The sequence below is a fragment of the Enhydra lutris genome, unplaced genomic scaffold, assembly GCF_002288905.1.
Source record: "Enhydra lutris kenyoni isolate GAN:26980312 unplaced genomic scaffold, ASM228890v2 scaffoldscaffold24, whole genome shotgun sequence".
NCBI classification, from domain to species: Eukaryota; Metazoa; Chordata; class Mammalia; order Carnivora; family Mustelidae; genus Enhydra; species Enhydra lutris.
Window position 1 is genome coordinate 25,164,014 of NW_019154108.1, and position 19,975 is coordinate 25,183,988.

The 19,975-nt window shown below is 47.2% G+C and overlaps 1 protein-coding gene across 1 annotated transcript in view; it reads right to left on the minus strand.

The window, feature by feature from the left end:
- Window positions 1-12,207: 12,207 nt before the first annotated feature.
- The window catches only part of LOC111150714 (BMP/retinoic acid inducible neural specific 2), a 108,058-nt gene continuing 100,290 nt past the window's right edge, over window positions 12,208-19,975 (minus strand). Inside the window, exons 6-8 of the mRNA XM_022508265.1 lie at window positions 18,617-18,853; window positions 15,820-16,042; window positions 12,208-14,254 (exon numbers count right to left, since the gene is read on the minus strand). Coding sequence (XP_022363973.1) covers window positions 13,138-14,254; window positions 15,820-16,042; window positions 18,617-18,853 — 1,577 coding nt within the window. The 3' untranslated portion in view covers window positions 12,208-13,137. The remainder of the gene's footprint in view (window positions 14,255-15,819; window positions 16,043-18,616; window positions 18,854-19,975) is intronic.

Genomic DNA, 19,975 nt, shown 5'->3' on the forward strand with positions numbered 1-19,975 from the left:
CATCAGTGATAGACTGGTATAGGATATCCATAAAAGGGGACACGTGGCCTGTTGCAGTGTTTCTTGTGATTGAGAGGGACAAGGGAGATGATAATTATAAGGACCATGGAATTGGGTGGCTGTGGCTGAGCACCATGATAGGCTCAGATGATTAATCACCATTTCAACACAAAATATGAAATCTAGAGGGCCTTCTTAGTAGCATTTAGGGAAACCCTAATCTCCTGTACAGCCAGAGTATCAGGAGAATAGAAAACTAGGCTCAGGACTTAAACATTAAAGTAGTAGAGCTTCAGATAGGATTGAATTCACAGACTCGGTAAGTATCCTATAACACGTCAGATCCCTCATAGGGAAGGAGTAGAGTGCTAAGACTTGGAATAGGGCAATTTAAGTAGGTAGAGCTAAGTGCCTTGACTTGCTGGGCCTTCAGAAGTCCCTTCCTCCCCTCTGCCCTGTGAGATCATCGCCCTCCCCTTCCTTGAAGAGGATGAAGAGACCTCGAATTCACCCCACAAGACAATCCTTGCCTGCTTCAGGATCTATCCCCTACCCCTGCCCCCAGCAAGCAATCCAGGAAGGAAGATCAAATTCCAGTACGACAAGACTAGAGATGAAACTGAGCCTTTTATGGAAGGAGAGAGAGCACACACCGAAGTTGCTGCAAGGCATGGCTAACACGTCTCTGTGTGGCTAGTAGCATATGCATGGGGATGAATTCTAGAGTACTCGATCAAGAGGAGCAGAACATAAGGCTGGATAATCAAGAGTTTATCAATATGGGAATGTCTCCTTTTTATATGATTTAATGCCTTTGCAAGGGCCCTGGCTAGAAGGGCTGTTAGGATCTGGAAAAAGCAAAGGCTCACACTCTGTGATGTAGAAATGCCAGAACATTCATGGTGGATGGTGAAAGAAGAGATCAAAAAGCTCAAAGAAGTTGGAACACTAGAGTACATATACAGTGTCAGGACAGAACCCCACTAGTTGAGTAGGTTTCATGGGAAGGCCTAAAGGACACTCCAGGTGTCAAACCAATAAGGGACACCTGGTGAACATGGGATCAGCTCAGTGATGATTGTTCTCTATAGGCTAAGGCTGATGGTAGGACAGACTAATGCAGGACTGGGTTTTTGAGTAGCCTGATTAGATTCTCAAACAATAAAGGTCCAGGTGGTGGACCTTTCCCTTGGAAAACAAGGTAATTGCAATTATTGGAATGAAGTAAGTTGGCCACAGGTATCACAGTATGTGGCAAAATTCAAGTGGTATTTGGGTTTGGCTAGAGGAAGAATCTAACTTTCAAAGGACTGTAGAGATATTAATAGAAGTTGTGTTTCCAGAAGCATGTTAGACGAGCAAAGAGGATATTTCTTGGTCTACACAGGCAAAAGATATCTCGGATCGATTACAAGAAGGCTGAGGGGAAACCTCTCAAATTAAAATTCACGTTACGTTGTCAAGTTTCCAAACCTGAGTCAGTCCTCAGACCCAGAACCCTGGAGGCAGAACAAGATGCTGGTTCCCTATGAAAAGAACCCTGCAACTCCATAGCAATTGCATTCAGCTGAAAATTTTCTAGTCCTTTTCCCATGGACTGTCACCATTTACTCAAGTGACAGTCTATTTGGGAAAAGGGAATACCCAAACTCTTCAATGAGTATTAGACACAGAGTCAGAATTGATAATGATATCCAATATAGGACTCAATATGCCACAACAGTTTTCCTGTTAAAGCTTAATCCTGAAGATCAATTTGGGGATATATTGCCAGTGGAGCTATAATGAGGCCAGGAAATTAAGGGAATCCTGGAATCCTAGGTCTGGCTCACAGTGGACCCACTGGTTTCACAGACCCACCTGAGGATCATTCACGGTATAACTGGAATAGATGTATTTGCAGTTTGGCAGAAACCCTTACCGTTGATATTGGTTCCTTAACCTATACCATAGGAAATTTAGTGGGGAAAGCCAAATGAAAGCCTCTGCAACTATGCCTCCACCCCAGGCCAACATAGCAAATAGAAAGATGACATTGAAACCTGGAGAGAATGGCAGGCATTAGTGCTACCTACAAAGATATAAAGAATACAAGATGATGGTCTATGACAAATCCCCATTTAATTCACTAGAATAGTCCCTATAAAATGGGATGAATCATGAATAAACGATTCACCACTGTAAATTTAATCAAGCGGTGTCCCCAATTGCAGCTGCAGAGCCAGATGTGGTTTTACTCCAGTGGCTGAATATAGCCCCCAATGCATATTCAATGGCCACTATCTATGCATTCTTCTCCATCCCTATAAGAAAAGAGGATCCAAAACAGTTCATATTCATGTGAGATGGACGAGAGAATATAATTATATTCTTATCTTAGGTTATGTTAATGATTTGGCCCTCTGTTGTAACATGGCTAAAAAGGAGATGGATTGTCTGACATTCCACAGAATATCACATTGGTCCATTATATTGACAATGCCGTGCCAGTAAGACCAGATGATCGAGAAGTGGCTAGTATGTTAAAAGCCTTGGCAAAATACATATGCTTCAGAGGATAGAGATCAAAACTCAGGACCCTCCCACATTAGTAAACTTTTTAAGGATCTAGAGTTCTGGAGAATGCCAGAATATCCCTTCCAAATAAAACAACATTGTATTTTACACCTCCTACTACTAAGAAAGTAGCATAAATCTTAATAGCCTCTTCAAGTTCTGGGGGCAGCATATTCTGTGCCTGGGAATACTCTCTCACCCATTTTCTGGGTAACATTAAAAGCTGTGAACACTGAATAGTATCCAGAGAAGGAAAGAGTTTAGTAGAAGGACCAGGTTGTGAGAAAGTGGTCTGACACTTGAGCCATAAGACCCAGGAGATCCTATGGTACTAGATGCATCTATGGTGAGAGAAAATAGTGTGCAGAGTTGATGGAAATTCCCCATAGACAAATCATAATGTCAACTTCTAGGACTCTGGAGAAAGTACCCCCAAACAGGGGATGATCACCATCAAAAAAAGTAGTTACCAGTGTGCTGCTTGGCCCTGGTAAATACAGAGCCTCTGACAATGAGATAAAAGGGACCTCTCCATCATGAACTCGGTTCAGTCACAAGGCAGAGCCAGCTCCATAGTAATGCATTCTAAAGTGGATATGGTACGCTCAGGTTAGGAATAAGAGCTAGAGAGCACAATTAAGCTAATGAAGCAGGTATCCTAGAGCCCTATGCCATCAATCAGTTTACACTAGGGTATCTCCCATAGTTTATATCTGTGGCTTAATGGAACGGGCTTTGTGATGATATAGCAGAGAAGTATGAAATCCAAACTTTATTTATAGGATAACTGTGATGGATGGCGATGAGGGGAAATCATCCCAGTGGGCAGAGCTTTGATGTTAAGTGCAGTTAGTCACCAATTTTGTGTATAGAGAGAACTGACCTGAGGAAAAAATGTAGATGAACCCATGGGCAATGGTGAATGGTCAGGACCTGGAAGGAGAAAGATTGGAAGACCGGAGACAAAGAGGTCTATGAAAACGACAAATGGGTACATTTATGGAAGTGGACAAGAAGCATGAAGTTAATAACCAGCAGAGAACATCCACTATGGGCAAGGGACTAAACAACTAAGCAGAATGATTTGATCACCGGCTAAAAACAAGTCTCTGTCATTGGCAACCCTAGTGATGGCTCAATGCTCGCATGACCTAAATAGCCGTGGGTGCAAGTATGGGCCAAGCTACGCTTGGGTTGCCATTCATTAAAGCTGATTCGATGACTGCTGCCATTGAGTGGAGGCAGCCAATAACTTTGGGAATGGGCTAAGAACTTTGAACAAACACCATGGATTATTGATTGTTCTTACCTTTTCATCATGTTAGCTTTCGAATGCCTTTGTGTGCCCACAGATAGTGCTGGGAGTGATATATTTTTCTGTAGGCCAATCTGTTTCTGCAATAAATTTCTCAGATGCTTCCAGTAAGAGCATAAAGAAGTACTCCTGCTCCCACAGGAGGCAGCAAGAACAAGAATGCATTGCTTGAAGAAGGGTCATTAAGCACAAAGTGTATAGCAAAATTACATTGGAAGATGATATGCTCTTGAATATAGAAAATTCTAAGGAAGACACACACACACACACACACACACACACACACACACACAACTATTAGAACTAATAAGCAAGTTCAGCAAGGTGCAGAATACAAGATCAATATATGAAAATCAATTGTAGTTCTATACACAAACAATGAACAACCCAAAAATGAAATTGAGAAGATAATACTATTTATAATGGCATCAAAAGGAGTAAAATACTTAGGAATAAATTTAGAAAAAGAAGTTTTAGATGGTTAAGACCAAAGCCCACAAAATATCATCAAAAAAAATTAAAGACTTAAATAGAAAGACGTTCCGTGTTTTTGGATCAGAACGCTTACTTGTTATTGTTAAGATGATGATACTCCCCAAATTGATCCACATATTTAACACAATTCCTATCAAATCCCAGCTGCCTTTTTTTTTTTAACAGAAAATGACAAGCTGAACCTCAAAACTCATATGGAAATGAAAGAGACTGAGAATAGCTGTCACATTCTGACAAAGAAAAACAAAGTTGGAGGATACACATTTCTTAGTTTGAAAATTTACTACTAAACCACAATAATAAATACATTGTGGTACTCACACGAAGTTAAACATATAGATCGAATGAACAGCATTAAGAGTCCAGATCATGCCATACATTTATGGACAATCAATTTTTGACACATGTGTCTATACAGTATCATGGGGAAGAAAAGTCTTTCAACAAATGGTCCCAGGATGAATGGATATTCATATGCAAATGAATTTGGAGCCCTATTTACACCATATACACAAATCAACTCAAAATGGATCATAGTCCTAAATGCAAGAGCTAGAACTGTGAAGATTCTTAGAAGAAAACATAGGCATAAATGTATGGGACCTTAGATGAGGAGTTTGAGCCAGGACATCCAAAGCCTAAGCAACCAAAGAAACAATAGATAAATTGGACTTCATTGAAATTTTAAACCTTTGTACTTCAAGGGACACTATCAAGAAAGTGAAAAGAAAATCGACGTAATGGGAGAAAGTACTGGTATTTGCAAATTGTATGATGTTTATGTGTCATGTATATTGTATGATTGCATTTGTACAAAATTTTTCTGAGTAGGCAAATCCATAGAGATAGAAAATCAATGAGCAGTTGCCGAGGGCCGGGGGTTAGGGAGGAGTGGAGAGTGCCTGCTAATAGGTACGTGATTCTTTCTTAGGTGATGTAAATGCTCTGGAATTAGATAGTGGTGATCGATGCACCACTTTTAAAATAAAAACTACTGGATTGTGTCCTTTGAGGGGTGAGTCTCATGGTATATGAATAATATCTCAATAGCGCTATTGTTTTTTAAAGAAGAAAGGAGCGAAGGGCATCAGACCGTGAGGTTGGATGTAGACCATGAACCTTAGGTTAACTCATCGTCGTGTCCATGACTATGTGCCTAGACACGCTGCCCCCACTTCTTAGAACATTTCCCTACCTTTATTTCTGCCAATTCACGTTGGGTACTTCTAACATAACTGGAATATAAACTCTGCCTTCCTCGTGTCAGTATCTAGAAACCGTATGGCCATACTTCACCCTGGTTCCCCATCAAAGAATTCAACCAGGAACTGGCTGCAATCGTACTTGCTAAAAGTGCACTTGTGATGTGCTATTTGAAAAAGACAGTTTAATGGGTATGTTAACTAGCCATTCTCTGAGACACTCCCAAGCTCTCTCACTGTAATGAGTTATATCATTAGAAACAAGGTACCTAGGCCATGTGACCGAGCCAGGCACAGGCTTGCTGGTGGTGAGTGATGCTATAATATTATATTCTCTGCTTTTATAGAGGGTTTATATAAAAAATACCCATTTAAATGGCTTATCTATGTCTGCCACAGAACTGTAATTGAAGGCTTTTCCATTACATTACCCAATGACCCTTATGTAACGGCCCAGACGATAGACTCCTTTGTTTCCAGGAAAGAGTTTGCTTCTGCAGGTGAGTAACATGGATGTTTTTTTCCTTTCCTTTGCTTTTCTTCCCTTTCCTTCCCTTTTCCTTAAACATAGAAACTAATACAACTGAAACAGCCCACATTTAATGGGCTTGCTCCTGCCCTTTCTATGCTTAGAATTCCTGGACCCTCACAACATCCTAAGATGTATATACTATCATCACCCCTCTTTTACAGATGTGAAAACTGATGCCCGAAGAGATTAAATGACAAAGCCCACCCCTCCGCCCTGGGAATGGGCAGAGATGGGATTTGAACCAAGGCAGCCTGACTCCAGGAAGCAGGCGAAGGCCAGCTTCTGCTTTCCTTAGCTTTATGGCTTCCCCACAAGGTTTATTTCCTAAGTCATCTGAAAAATGTTTGAATTAAGAGAGTGTACATACTAAATACATGTTTGCTTTATTTCCCACATCTCTGAGCTGAAAATGCTCAATAAATAACATTGATTGATTGCTTGATTTCTCCAAGTGCTGAGATCCTTGGAAGAATGACCCCACATAAATTCTGATGGCTGTGTTTATTAATGATGCAAGGGTAGTAATCGCACAGGCTGGAGGAGAGGAGGACAGGACTGGAAACAGAAATAATTCATGTGCTTTCTTAGATGAAATGCCTGGAAGTTTCATGGCACCCTAGCAGGCTAAAGCCTGGGCCTCTGGGTGCTTGCACACTGCTGATGGGGATTTAATCATCTTATCTGATGTATGTTTCCACAGAGTGACAGGTACTCCCTGTCCCACTTCTGAACAGATTTACTCCATTGCTAGGCTTGGGGGAAAGACCTTTACTCAGTCAGCATGATTCAGCTGGTCTGTAGGGCTGCTTATCTGTAAACACACTCATAAGCAAGCTAGCTCTCAGCTTGCAGAATTTTAATGTAGTTAAGTTTCCTTTCTTTCCTCTCTCCTCCCTTTTCTTACCTTACTAAGTATCGGTAGGTCTGATACCCAGCTCCTATGTGATTGAGAAATTAGAGAGCACCAAGATTTTCCTAAGCGAGGACCTCACCTCCTAGGCAGACATCACTGATCTTTTTGGTTTCTTAGTCCTCATAGTTTCTGGCAGACTGTCATTTCAGAGCCCTGAATGCTGCAGGAAAATGACAGGCGCTCTCTCTAAGAACTCACTCCTCCAAGGGCGGTCTCGGGACCAGCTGCAGCAGCATCACCTGGGAGCGAGTTAGATGTGCAGAATCTGGGCCGTCGCTCAGGCCTGCCGAATCGGACTCTGCAGGGGAGTCCTAGGCACCATAAGGCTGGCGAAGGCCCGCAAGGAGGGGAGGCACCTGCTCTACCAAACAGAGCTCCCGTGGGCGTCCCTGGAGTGTGCCTTGGACAGAATAGGAAGGTGCCGATGTAGTACTCAGGAGTCACAAGTAAGGACACCAGCCAGATGTGTGCCTTCAGGGAGCTCTGCAGCCGCCATTGCTCCTTTCTGCTCTCTGAGATGTGGCACACATGTGTTTCACACACTGATGTGTGAAACATCTAGAGACCAGGGGATTGCTTCCATTGTTATTAGAAGTTTCACAACAAATGTCCTCAGGGCCTCCCAGGGAGTAGTTTTCTCCCATTCTCTATACCACCAGTGCTTGGTACATCTCTACTGGAGAGTGCATCCCTCTGACTAGTCTATGCACCCCCCCCACACACATTGTATTGTGCCAAAACTCATGGAATCTTGTTTGTCCTGCACCTACCTAGGGCCTAGCACTTACCAAAAGAAGGGAGGGAAGAGGGAAGGGGAGGGAGGGAGGGAAGGAGAGAGGGATGGAGGAGGGAAAGAAGAAAGAAATAGCATTGAGTTTTAGGGAATTGAAAGCATATGTGTATTCTTGAAGTTGGGAAGGATTGGCGAAAGTGTGCAGAGAGGTGAGTGTTCAGAAAGAGAAAGGAAAGAAAACCTTAGGGAAGTCTTAAAGGATGAAGCATCTGGGTTACAGATAAGGGGATAAATCAAGAATTACGATCACTTAAATACAAGTGTGGAGCCAACATGCAAATTCAGATCTGACTTAATAGCCTGTGCTGTCTCCTGTGCCACACCGCCTTTAAAGGCACGAAAGGACAGCAGTAGAAGGACCCTAATACCTGTGTGAGAAATCCAATTCCCTTGTCCACAGGGGAGCACATGGGGGCCCAGAGAAGTGGATTGACAGTTACAGAGCTGGCTAGTGGCAGGCACAGAATAAGAAACCTATCGGGTGTGTCTATAGCCGGTCACAAAACCTGAATTTGTCAACCTGTCCCTTCCAGACCAGGGGCAAGTTCTGTGTCTCAGTAGCTCCTTTAGTCTATTTTCTCACTCTGCTGCTGGACAGAGCAAAAACTCTCAGTGCACAGCAGACTGTTGCCCTATTACTGTTCTCTGCCAGGGCCCTAGCCCTAGGTCATGTGTTTGCCATAGGGACTGCACAGCCTAGGGCCTTCGTGTGTTGTCAGTACTCAGACATCTCTAGCCCTCACAACAAAGATGGTTTGCAGAAGTTACCAGATTTGTAATGGTATTCAAACTCTAATTGATGGTAGAGAAAACAGCAAGCAATTGGAGGCAGGATGTTGTAATTAAAAATCATTGAGCTGATAGAGTTATCAGGAAACCAGCAAATTGATCCCTCCATCTCCAGCCTAGATGGAAACATGTCTACTCCATGCTTAAAGCTTCTCAGGGGAGAGACTTCAGCCTTTGCCTTTCGGTTGTTACAACAGCTGATTACTTTTGCTAGATCCACTCCCAGGAAAAGATGGGAGGATATTCCTACCTCTAGGAAGTCCTCTTCTCCTTCCCAGAAACATGTCTTCCCTTCCCTATCCTCACACTCCCGAGCCCTGAAACTGGGTCCCTGTCATCTCCCAGGACCCAGCTATCATTCTGTCGCAGAGAGAGGTAGGGAAGGAATGCTGTTCTTCTTCCCCAGCTGATAGATAAAACCTCAGGCGAGTTCTCTGACCTCTTCTCCCTCATGTCAGAAACAGGTAGGCTAGATGGCTTCTAAAAACCTTCCAGCTCCAAAAATCTAATCCTTGATTTTGCCAGTGGTTAACTTCTAAGACTTATTTCTTCCTAAAGGCATTTTAATTTTCATACAAAATATAATGGCAAAAAAAAAAAGATCTTTCCTATATGCAAGAGAACAGACTCACACAATGAAATCACGGGCTTTGGAGGTGCTATTTGGGGACAGGACATTATGGAGGCCATACATTCCATCTACGCATCAGGCAGCACTGCCCATCACGATGACAATTCTCCTATTTGTGAAAAGAAGCCAAGAATTGGATCTGAAATATTTGTGATTCCTGTATTTGAATAGATCTTCATTTTTTTTTTTGTGACTGTGGATACATGAATATGCTTGCAAAGCATAGCATTACATTATTAGCAGGGGGCATTAAATGTGTTATTTAGTATTACAGGTATTAGTCTCAAGCATTAGGGAAGATTAGCATTTGATATATTAGTTCTTCAGGGTTACAATTAAGGCTTGGATTCCTGATTGTTATATCCAATAACTGAATTGTGATTTGGCTCTTAATTCTACATTGAGTTCACCAACATTGACAGCCCAGTACTAATTAATTAATGACCATTCTTTATTTTCAACTGTGTATAAGAATAGGTTGTTCACATCTTCTGACTTATTATAGACTTTCAAGGCGACAATTTTGACTATGGACAGCCTTTTCACATTGTGGCATTTCTTAGCCTAGCTTTCTGAAAAACTCCATGCTGAATGCATGGCTTCAAGCCTTTAAAAAACTCTTAAGAAATCTTACCTGCCCATCCTTTATCCCCTCCACACTCCCTCCTTCTCTCACCTACTTTCCAGAAGCAAAATCTTGAGTCTGTTGCTTTGACCCAAGCTCTGGTACTCCAGACACCCCATCACTGTCTCAGAACAGAAAAGTCAGACATCCATCACAGATAACAGATGAGTAGGTCAAATATAAACATTTCTTCTATGGTGATTAATTAATAATGTCTTTTAGGCCTTCTGTCAATATGGTACTTGCATTTGGACTCACAAGGGCACTCCTAAATATTTACCAATATGTAAGAGTGCTTTTAAATGGACTTGATATGCTCAGCTCTGTGGTTTAAGCCTTCAAGCAGGCAAGAAGTGGAAATCTTTGTAACTGGGTGCATATATTTCTTTTTTTTTTTAAAGATTTTATTTATTTATTTATTTGACAGAGAGAGAAATCACAAGTAGGCAGAAAGGCAGGCAGAGAGAAGGGAAAGTGGGCTCTCTGCTCAGCAGGGCTCAATGTGGGGCTCGATCCCAGGACCCTGAGATCATGACCTGAGCAGAAGGCAGAGGCTTAACCCACTGAGCCACTGGCGCCCCTGGGTGCATGTATTTCTAAAGGCTTAATACATCCCACCATCATCTTCCCAGAGCCTTCCTAAGACAAGGAGTCTGAGAGAAGACGACATAACACCCTTCTTAAGAAGCACAGCATTACCCATTTGCCTTTCCCCCAGTCTGGTCTGAGTCAGAGACTTTGACAACTGAGGTTTCCCACCCCTCCATGGTGGCACCGGCCCTTGCGTACTGACTCTGTTCTCACCAGGGCAATTACCTTTATGCCACTGAAGGTGTACGCTGCTGGCTTTGGCCACAGCCATCTTTGCAGCTGTCTTCCTCCTCACGCTGTGCATGGTGTGCCTTTAATTCACGGGTGAGAGCCTGTGTCCACCCAATCCTACAGCATGTAGACATCCAGAGTCAGTGCTAAACTCGGACTCTGATATCTGTCTTACACCTCTCAAACCCCATCACTGGGCAGTATCAACGCCCTCCTACCCCTGACATCCCCCTTCCCACAACAGCACACTCCTGTGGCACGTCAATCCCGCACTGACGAAGGTGATGTCTGCTGGTTCCATCTTCCACAGATGAGTGGTGTCATATAAATTCCCCGAAGCCAGCAGTGGCTGAATGGAAATAGCCACTACCTGCGTCTACCCCAGATTCTCCCATCACTCTGGATTTCTATCCTGGAGGGCTCCAGGTGTATTGTGAAGAAAGAAATGCTGGATTTCAGGGCCTTGTGGGTTGAAGTATGGTACCATGATTAAATATGATGCTGATGTGGTAAGTGCTGTGAAGTGAATAGACCTGACAATTCGCAGACCTGCACCCCTGGGCCAAATAATACATTATGTGTTAATAAAAATAATTTTTAAAAAATTTTTAAAATATGATGCCGAATTCTTCTCTAGGCAACAATAAACATAGGAGGTTTGGGGACATGTAGATATGACTATCCTTTTCATCTCCCAGTTCATTTTGTGCTGGCGGAGCTATAGCCCAGGCTGGGAATGGAGCACTTGGTATGTATGTGGTGACTTTTGCCTGAAGAAAATGGGGCTCATCATGCCTCCACATTGTACTTGGAGCCTGTGGAGAATAGATAGGGCAGTGGTTCTCCAAGAGATTTGCTATGAAATGCTTCTCAGACCACCTGGCGGAGACACTATGGTGACAATGATGCCTTATTCTGTGTGGTGTATGTCAACCTGCTTTTTAGGCTGTGAAAGTGGTCATCAGACTGAATGGAGAAAACCAGTGCCATGTCTGCATCATTCGTAAGGTGCAGAGAGTGTGGGGAACTCTCCTGATGTCCGCAGCAGCATTGGCAAAGAGCAGCCCCCCTTCACAGGTACGCACCCAGCACAAAGCCTGCGGTTCCCCTTGTGAACAGGGACTTGGATGCTCCTCTCTTGATAGTGGGAAATCCTGGCTGTAGGACCTGTGCTAGTTCTCATGCCTGGGAAAAGGTGTGGGAGGGAGGCGGGTAGCAAGAGAACTCTGGGAGGGTTCTGCCTCACTCCATTCAACAACCCCCACATAAACACAGGTGCACCACGCACGCGTGCACACACACACACACACACACACACACACACACACACACACACAGTTAAGCCAGACATCATTCACTTGTGAAAGCCACACTAATCAACCAGCCTCCCCCACAGCCGTATCTACTCCCCATGAATACTCATGTATCACACACAGAGCAATTAAAAAAAAAAAAAAATTCCAGGCAGTCCAGGGAACTATACTTTTTTTTTTTTCTTTCTCATTTCCCCCTAAAAAAAGGCCTTCTAAGAAGATATATTAAACCAGGTAAACTTTTACTCATATGTTCATGTGGCTGGAGCAGATTGACAAAGAAAACAATCACAAAATAAATATTTTTGTTTTGTTTTGTTTTGTTTTTAAAAAAGAACACTTCCCTATACATCGTCTCTTTCTAACTTGACGGAGCTGCTTTCTTGGGCGGAATGGGTGCTGTGGCAAGAGGAGCTCCGGCTGGACCGCGTGGGGGACAGGGAGCGAAGTGGTGAGGCCGAGGAAGCAAGGGGGCCGAGGGAGGGAGGAGGGGGGCGCAGAGCAAGGCTGCCTGCCTGCCCGCGCGGTCCTCTGTCAGTGTCCCCTTGAGTTTCCCGGGGGCGCCGGCTTGAGAAGCAGTCAGTGTCTGGGAGGGCACAGAGAAGGCAGCATACAAAAAGTAAGAACCAACATGGGGCATCACGAAACAACGCCGTTTTAAGAAATCAGGTTAAAAAGAATACAAAAGTGACTCCACGGAGCGGGAGGAGGAGCTGCTCTATTTCCTACCGCTGTGCCCCCTCTTGCTTCCTTGAATGATAAGAATCACTTTTCAGGATTTATTTTTTCATGGTTTGGCTGGTTCTTCTGCTTAGTCTCTCCCTTGGCTCCTCTGCTTCAACGGCATCATTCGAAAGCACCGACTTTACAGATCTGAGGCTGCTGAATTGTAGCCTCCCTGTGCGAGCGAGCGTGCGTGCGTGTGCACGCGTGCGCTCGCACGTGGTGAGTGTGTGCGTGTGTGCAGTGGCTGTTTCTTCCTCTCCTGCCTGCTTCAGGCCAAGCCCGGAGGCCCCGACAGCTGTGGGTGCCGCACGTCCCAAGGGAGAACCCTGTTGGCACGAAGGTGAGGGCTCGGATGATGTCTGCACCCCGCGGTCGGCGGATCACCCCGGACCACCTCCCTCCCCAGCCCTGGAGCGGGGCCCCCATTAGCTACAGAGTTTGCCGGTCTCGTACTCCACGGGGTTTGGCAGCTTGGAATTGAAAGCCCTCAGGGAGGACTGGATCCTGCCCACCTCGTTGCCGGCCAGCTTGAGCCGGTGCCGGAGTAAGCAGGAGAAAAGGTCGAGCCGGGCTTTGCCAGGCGGGGACAGCTGGTTTACCCGGTCCCTGAGCTCCGCCAGCTGCAAGAGGGCAGAGTCCTGGGAACCTTGAGTGTACGGGTAGTCCAGCTGGAGAATTAAGTCCCGGATGGCGTCCGGGTCAAAGGGGAGGCTGTAGCCAAAGACCTGCAAGGTGTTGATTTTCATGTATCCTAAGTTCTTGGAGGGGTCGGTCATCTCCAGGGGCTCGTAGTAGATTGTCTCGTTGGAGCTGTCATCCAGGGACTTGATCCGGCTCCGCAGGTAAACATGGACTGTCTCGAAGAAGGTCTTCCACCTGTTCCCCAGGGTGATAGTCCAGTTTTGGCACTGGGCGGCCGCGTCCACGTTAGTCCTCTCCCAGTCGGGGAAGCTGCCCTCACTCACGGGCATGAACCAGCTCTCAGAGTGGCTGCCCCCGAACGGGTTGACGTAGACGGCCATGACCGGCTCCAGGGTGCTGTTCTTGGTGAGGCAGATCTGCAGGGACAGCGCCAGCATCACATGCACCAGCCCCGGCTGGTACTTGTTGCTCTTGAGCGTGAGAAGCATGCGTTTCCTCCACGAGGGGTCGAACCAGCTGCCTAGGCGCATGTCATTGCTGATGAAGATGGAGTGCACCTCGATGCGGCTGTCCCGCTTCTGCAGCAGGTACTTCAGCTCCAGGTCCTGCAGGTCCGTCTCCAGCCCCAGGAAGTTCTCCAGGGACTCGGCCACCTCCGGCCGGCACGAGCCCTGCGCCAGCACGTAGCCCGGGTTGCAGCCCCCGCAGCGCGTGCTGTTGTCCGGAGCGCAGTGGGCGCAGGCGGGCCCCTCCCCCACGGCACACGGGATGGGGCCCTGGCAGGAAGACTGGTCGTAGGGGCAGGTGCAGCTGTGGCTCTGCTCCAGGAAGGTGCCAGGAAGGGTGCTCTCTGCACAGTAGAGGAGCGACTGGACTCGGTTCCACCAATAGGACAAGGACCTTGGGGAAGGGAGGTAGACATAAACAGGGAGTCAGAGGAAGCCCACCGCCGTCTCCCCCGAGGGTGGGAGGACACTGACCAACAGGCAGGAGAGGTAATGAGAGGGACAAGAGCCCCAAGTTCCCTGCATGATGGAAACCCCCTGCTGCACCACTCTGGAATGATTGAGTCAGGACCGCAGCACAGCGTCTGACAGACAGATCAACACCAGAAATACCTGACACCAGACTTGCCCAGCGAGCAGCCAGCCTCGTCCCGCCCCAGTACCACCTCCTTCCCTCCCTCTGCAGCCTACAGGAGATCTCCTGCAGCCTCTGCATCAAAACCCCTTCTGCATTTGTCAGCCTTCCAGGTAAGACTGTCCAACAACTGGCTCTCCCCGCTTCCCAGCGTCCCATCAGGTTCTTTCCCACTTCTCCATCGCTGTCTTTTCTATTCCCTCTGCTTCTGTCACTCTGCCACCAGGAACAGGAATTTCCTATGGCTGGCTCCCTCTTCCGATTTACATCTCAGCTCCTCTGATCGCCCCCTCAAAGAGGTCTCCCGTGACGCCCTTTTCAAAAGAACCACCCAGTCGCTATCACATCGCGCTGTTTTCACGTAATGCACGGCAGGGATCAGGACTGGACATTATTGTCTACTGGTGATGTGTCCCCAGATGGCTTCTCTGTGGATGCCGCGAGAGCAGGGATGCTGCGGCATTGGCCAGCATGTTCTCAGAAACCAGGTAAGTGCCTCAGAGCCTCTGCTGGCCCGAGCTCTCCACTCACGCTTCCCTCCTTCCCGGGGCCTCGGTGCGAGCGGCACCTCTGCTGGGTGAGGCAAGGCACCCCCCAGCGCCCCACTTCCATCTCTCCCATACAGTCTGGCCGAGACTTCCTTCTCCGAGGTGGCTTTTCTCTCCAGCTCCCACTTTTTACTAGACCATGCCTCTGATTTATGTTCTGGGAATGTGACTTTAAGTGGCCACCACATAGTTAAAATTTTGCAGTTTTGGGGTTTCTGTGTATTTATTAGATCTTTCCAATGAACAAATGCCCCCCACCCCCAAACACACTGCTTAAAATCAGGATATGCCGTGTGTACTTGTTGACCCACTGGGCACCCAAGGGGGGGCGGGGTTGGAGTGAGCGTCAGAGGCCGGGGAGCCCCGCCTCGCCTTCCCCTCCTGTGACGGAGAGTGGTCGCTTGTGTGAAACCACCCGATGTGCGTATTCTCACCGTATGCAGTCAGAGTGTGAGCTACAACTCCACCCCTTTCTTCCCTAAAAAAAAAAAAAAAGCCTTAAAATAAAAATGAGTGAGAATCGGAGTATTATTAGAATAACATTGGAATCTACCATAATTTATACAGAAGTAAAATTAGCCTCTGTTTCCTCTCCCTCACTTCAGACACAAGTCAGAATTGAGCAGGACACATAAGGAGGTAAAGACGGCAGGAGACTCTCCCAAGGCCTCACATGGGTCCCCACGGCTGGCTCTCCCCTGTGGGACAGAGGACGCCCCAGCTTCAGCCACTCTGGGGGAAGGTGCCATGTTTGGGCCTGGCGGCCGGGAAGCTCACCTCTCCTTGGGCAGGCGGAAACGAGGCTGCCGGGGGCAGCGCTTACACAGGTTGAAGAGCCGGCGGACGATCCGATGGGTTTTCTTGAACAGCAGTTTCAGGCTAGCCCCCAGCTGCTGGTAGCGGTGCTGAAGACTGGTGTCCATGGCCCAGAACTGCGAGATGGCCGTGGAGTTCAGGAACCTGTCGTCTGGCAGCCTTTTCAGCAGGGTCTGGAATTCCTCTGTGGGCAAGGACACAGAGTGGCGCTCAGGGAGCACCATGCAGACCCTGGGAGGGGCAGGAGGGCACTGCCCAGACCCAGCGGGCCTTGGTGAGTCCCTGCCTGAGGAAGGAGGCTTCCCACCTACTCTCCCAGGCCCTTGGATAGATTTTGTTTTCAACAGCTTTATTTGGAAAATAATTAACATACCATAAACAATAGCTTTAGGATTCTTTTCTCCCTTTCCTGCCCCTAATAGGCTTCTGAATTTCAAACCAGATTTCTGTCCTGCCCAAGCAGGCCAGAGGTGCTGCTTTTGCCAATGACCTTGGATGCGCTGCTTTCTCCCTCTGTAGCTCCTTATACATCATTCACAACTGCCACAGGCCCGTCCCCTTCAGTCACACCACAGACACCCCGGGGAAGCTGTGCGGCAGTCACGAAGGGACGAGTGCACGGCCAGTGAGTGCGACACAGAGACACGGAGCACCCAGCTCAGAAAGCTGCTTAGAAACCTCCAGTCCCTGCGCCCAGCCTCTCCCGTCCACATCCTTCCTCAGACTCTGGAACACCCTTTGTCTCTTTCAAGCTTCGGCTTTTGGCAGATTCCTGGTCTTTCCTGTGGCTGATCCAGAAGCAAGACGCTCTCTGGCTCTCAGTGCCTATTGCAAGTCTGTGTTCTCTGAGTTTCCCGGGCACAGCATGTTTGCTGAACTCATGCTCAGATCTGCTTACTTGGGACCTGCAGCCACTGGTGGGGGTCCAGATAGCCCTCATTTACTCATTAGCAGTAAATAACCGATGGTGGTGGGAGCCCAACATCATGTTCCACAGGAAGCAGCACTGAACGTGTCCCACCATCACAACCCAGTTCAGCTGGGGCTGTGAGGACTGGAATGTTCTTAGCAATAAACTGCCGTGTCTGGGACTTGAAATGACCATGCACGGGGCCTCAGCTCATTCTGATTTCTCAGGCACCTGGTTATTCACCCCTCTACCCCTCTCCCAATGGTTTGAGAATCATACCTGGTGATGACATTAACAACTAGGATGTATGTAATTGGGTTTGGTCTTTTGTTTTTGTTTTTTAGAGACAGAGAAAGGCAGAGACTCTTAAGCAGGCTCCATACCAGGTGCAGAGAGCCTGACATGGGGCTCGATCTCACGATCCTGAGAACATGACCTGAGCCAAAATCAAGAGCGAGATGCTTAACCGACTAAGCCACCCAGGTGCCCCTCATCGTTCTTTTAATAAAACATTTAAGCTCACAAAAGAGCACAAGGAGTAACAGGACAAACCCCTGTGTGCCCACCACTTAGATTTAGGCATTCTGCTTTATTGGCTTCAGTCTTTTGTTCTGTTTTTGAGAAATAAGGCAATGAGAATATATAATCGAAGGCCGTAAACTTCCCCTCTCCATCAACCACTCTCTTGGATGTTCAGTAGTTACCATATATTTCTTCACGTTTTCTACAAACACATTTATCTGTAAAAATATTAAGTATCGGCTAGTATGTTTTAAAGCATCACATAAATAGTATTAAATATGTCTTATATTTAATACATGTTACAGTATTATTATATTGATATACTATGTATACAAAATACATAACCTTTTTCGTTTTGCTTCGTTTTACCCAACATTATGTTTCTGCGCTATATACACAGAACTATTGCTTATTTAGTGTTGAAGTGTACGAATGTGCCAGAGTTATTTATACATGAATTTTATCCTACACTATCCCACGTGAGCTTCCCATCCACCCATTGTGATCACTTTCCCTCATACAGATGGGGAAATGGGGGTATTGTGAAGCTGCACGGCTAATACGAGGTCATAAAACCAGTCAGTAACAGAGTGTCTTTTCTTTGGGGGCTGCTCTCAGAAAATGCCACATACTGGTTGGCTGATAAGCCACAAAAATTCATTTCTCACGGTTCAAGGACCCAAGAGTCCAAGATCAGGACACCAGCACGGTCAGGTTCTGGTGAAGGCCCTCTTCTGGGTTGCATAGGGCTAACTCTTCACTGTATCTTCACGTGGTAGAAGGGAAGAGGGATCTTTCTGGGGCCTCTTTTATAAGAGCACCAATCCCTTAGTCACCTCCCAAAGGCCCCGCCTCCCTGGGCATTGTATTTTCAACATAAAAATGTCAGGGGACACAAAGGTTCAAAGGACACTCTGAGCATGGACTCAAAATCAGGTCCTGAATCTAGATCTCAAGGTAACATTGACATTCGTTGTACCTGCAACAAGCCCTCATCAGCATGTACTGGGTGCATGTACTGGGTGCTTCTAGTACTTCAGTAATCCAACAAATAGCCCTTGTGCACCTTATGTGCAGGCAAGGCCTATGCCCTCGAATATATTCACCTGAACTTACTACATCCATCTTTTTGGTAGGGGTCATGTCCATTTGCATCGACAACAAAGATAACCACTTGAGACCTGCAGGGTGATATAACCCGCTAGGGGTCACGGACACAGGAAGCAGGTGAGCCAGGACCCATGCTGCGTTCCCCACATTCCAGTCCTGCACCTCCCAGCCATTCCCCATTGCCAGGGAGGAAATGGGGGCCAGCCGACTGCTCACCTGACTCCTCAAACTGCCGGTTGTGGGTCACCCAGGAGTCCTGGATCTGCAACAGGCTGTCCTCCATGGCCTGGATGTCAGCGTCGGGACAGTTGCATTCCGGAAAGGTGGGGCTGCACTTGCACCAACAGTCGTTCCCCCTGCAGACGAGCTCGCCCTCGGAGCTGCACGTGATGTAGCTGAGTGCCGCGGCCACAAAGCGCTCACGCAAGTACGCGGGCAGCAGCACCTGCAGGCCTGGGGAAAGGCCGTCCCAGCGATTGTGGGGTAGGACCGGTAGGAACTCGGTGTCCCACACTCAGGGCTGCAGGATCCCCAGCTGGGGTTCTGCACACTTGTGCATTCTGGGCCCAAGAATGGTCGGTCACACCAGGGCCTGACCCTGTGGAGCTGGTTGGGTAAAAAGGGTCAGGCTGCCCCGGGGGACAGGTGGGAGGGGTCTGATAATGCAGATGAGGAGCATCAAAGCCCAAGGCTTAGGCAAACCTCTCACGTCAGCCAAATTGAGAGCCCGCGTATCACACGGATGGCCTTACTGGCTGCGCATCAGCATTTCTAGGATGGGAACTGGAAGGAGAGCTTACAGCCCTCACAGGGGAGGAATCAAGGCTCAACAGACTTTTTGTTCTGCTTTCCACAGCCATCCTGGTTCTGGCTTCTCTGAGCTGAGCAGCAGACATCCTAAGATGTTATGCTGACCCCCGTCCGGGGCTCCCACCCCAGTTCTGATGACCAAGGGGGCCACTCTGTTAGAAAGTGGGGGCAAGGGTTGCTGGTACGTAGCAGCCAGGCCCCACACCAAGTACTTTGTGTATATGATCATAAATAAAGTTCTGGGCAGACTGAGGCTCCTCTAGGGGAAGAGATCCGAGCTCAGTGGCCTCAGCCACCTGCTCAAGTGACAGTGCTCTGGAAATTGGCTTGGTGTCAGACCTGCCCCTGCTACCATCAGGTCATACTGCATCACTGGGACCGGCCGCCTGTCTCAGTTCACTTTAACTTTTCAGGGGATTGGAAAGTTAGCTGGTGGTGGGCATCCTAAGTTCAGTAAAGTCTGGGCAGGTATGAATGGTGCTCAGCTCTTTTCTAATTAGCTAACTCTGATCTTGGATATAATCCACTAAATTGCTCCAAGCTTCAGTTTTCCTACCCATCTGTGGTGGGTATTATTTTACCACTAGCAGAATATATTCCCGATTCCGCTTCAAGCCACTCAGGATGGCTGTTGGAAACATATCAAGAGGTGAATGAAGGACAGGCATGCCGTTGGAGGCAGGCAGCCTGGGCCAGGTTTGAGGTCAGACCTGCAAGAGGCTCCCCAGTAGGGACCTTGTGAGAGACTGTGCCAGAAGGGTGAGG